General features: G+C 53.9%; 1 protein-coding gene across 2 annotated transcripts in view; it reads right to left on the reverse strand.

Moving 5' to 3' along the window:
* The window catches only part of BIN3 (bridging integrator 3), a 37,825-nt gene extending 36,821 nt beyond the window's left edge, over positions 1-1,004 (reverse strand). The window contains exon 1 of one of the 2 annotated variants that reach the window (XM_006904390.3): positions 901-1,004. In XM_006904390.3, the coding sequence (XP_006904452.1) occupies positions 901-908 (8 nt within the window). In that variant the 5' untranslated portion in view covers positions 909-1,004. The remainder of the gene's footprint in view (positions 1-900) is intronic. The other variant, XM_015586696.2, reaches the window with a different exon arrangement.

Raw genomic sequence — 1,004 nt, forward strand, 5'->3', positions numbered from 1 at the left:
ACACCTCTGGGTGGCGGTCCACGCACTCATACAAGCATACTCAGGGATCCCCTGAGGTTTGGGTTTGTGGATATACAGGTCCTTGAGCCTGAAAGTAAGGTCCTTGGGGGCAAATTGAGTCTTACAAAATAGATCAACCATTAAACATTCTGAAGTGTCTACTAGAGCCAAGTATCGCACAGTTCTGTAGCAACGTACCTTCCAGCTCTGGAGTTGTGATTATTACTGTGAGCCTCTCTGGCTTCTTTTCTGGAAGCCTGATAGGTCCCATGATGTTTAAGCTTACCTAGATCTATTTTAGATGGAAAGCGGTGAGTGGGTAATGGCTGAGGAAATGATGAAAACTAGTGCAATCCCATTGTGGGAGTGTGGGTGCGAGTGTTTCACTCTGTTCTCTTTCAAAACATAAGTGTTGTCCTTTGAAGACTGTTTAAACGGGACTACGGTTAGTCATCTGAAAGCAAGTGGGTTTTTGATCAGTGAACGGGGCCCAGACGGCCTCAGTTGAGGGCCACACAGCTCTGGGGCTGGTGGGAGCGGTGGAAAGATGCCCACAGGGGAGAATGAAGACACTCTACCTTAACGGGTATTTAAAAAAGAAGGGAACAAGTCTCTCTCTTCAAGCAGCTGGAGAAGATGGGACCGGTTCCTTGGAACATTAAGAGTCAAGAAATGAGACAGACACGGGACCTCCAGGCCCACCTCCCAGCGAGTCCCGTCAGAGCACCGGAGGCAGGCCCCACGAACAACCCTCGAGCCGGGGCCAGTCTGGCCCTGCTCTGGGCAGAGGATCAGTGAGGGCAGGGCGGGCAGCGCGGGCGCGGGGACTCGCAGAGACGCAGGGCAAGTCGCATCGCGGGCCTGGGGCTCCAAAGGCCCTGTCGGCGGAGCCTCACTCACCAGCTCATGGTCCCGAACCTGGCACTGCTGCCGGGGTCCTCCGCCGCAACTCGGTCCTCGGGGATCACTTCCGGATTCAGTTAGTCTCCAGGAAGTGACGTAAA

This window comes from Pteropus alecto, unplaced genomic scaffold (assembly GCF_000325575.1).
Source record: "Pteropus alecto unplaced genomic scaffold, ASM32557v1 scaffold160, whole genome shotgun sequence".
In the NCBI taxonomy this organism is placed as follows: domain Eukaryota; kingdom Metazoa; phylum Chordata; class Mammalia; order Chiroptera; family Pteropodidae; genus Pteropus; species Pteropus alecto.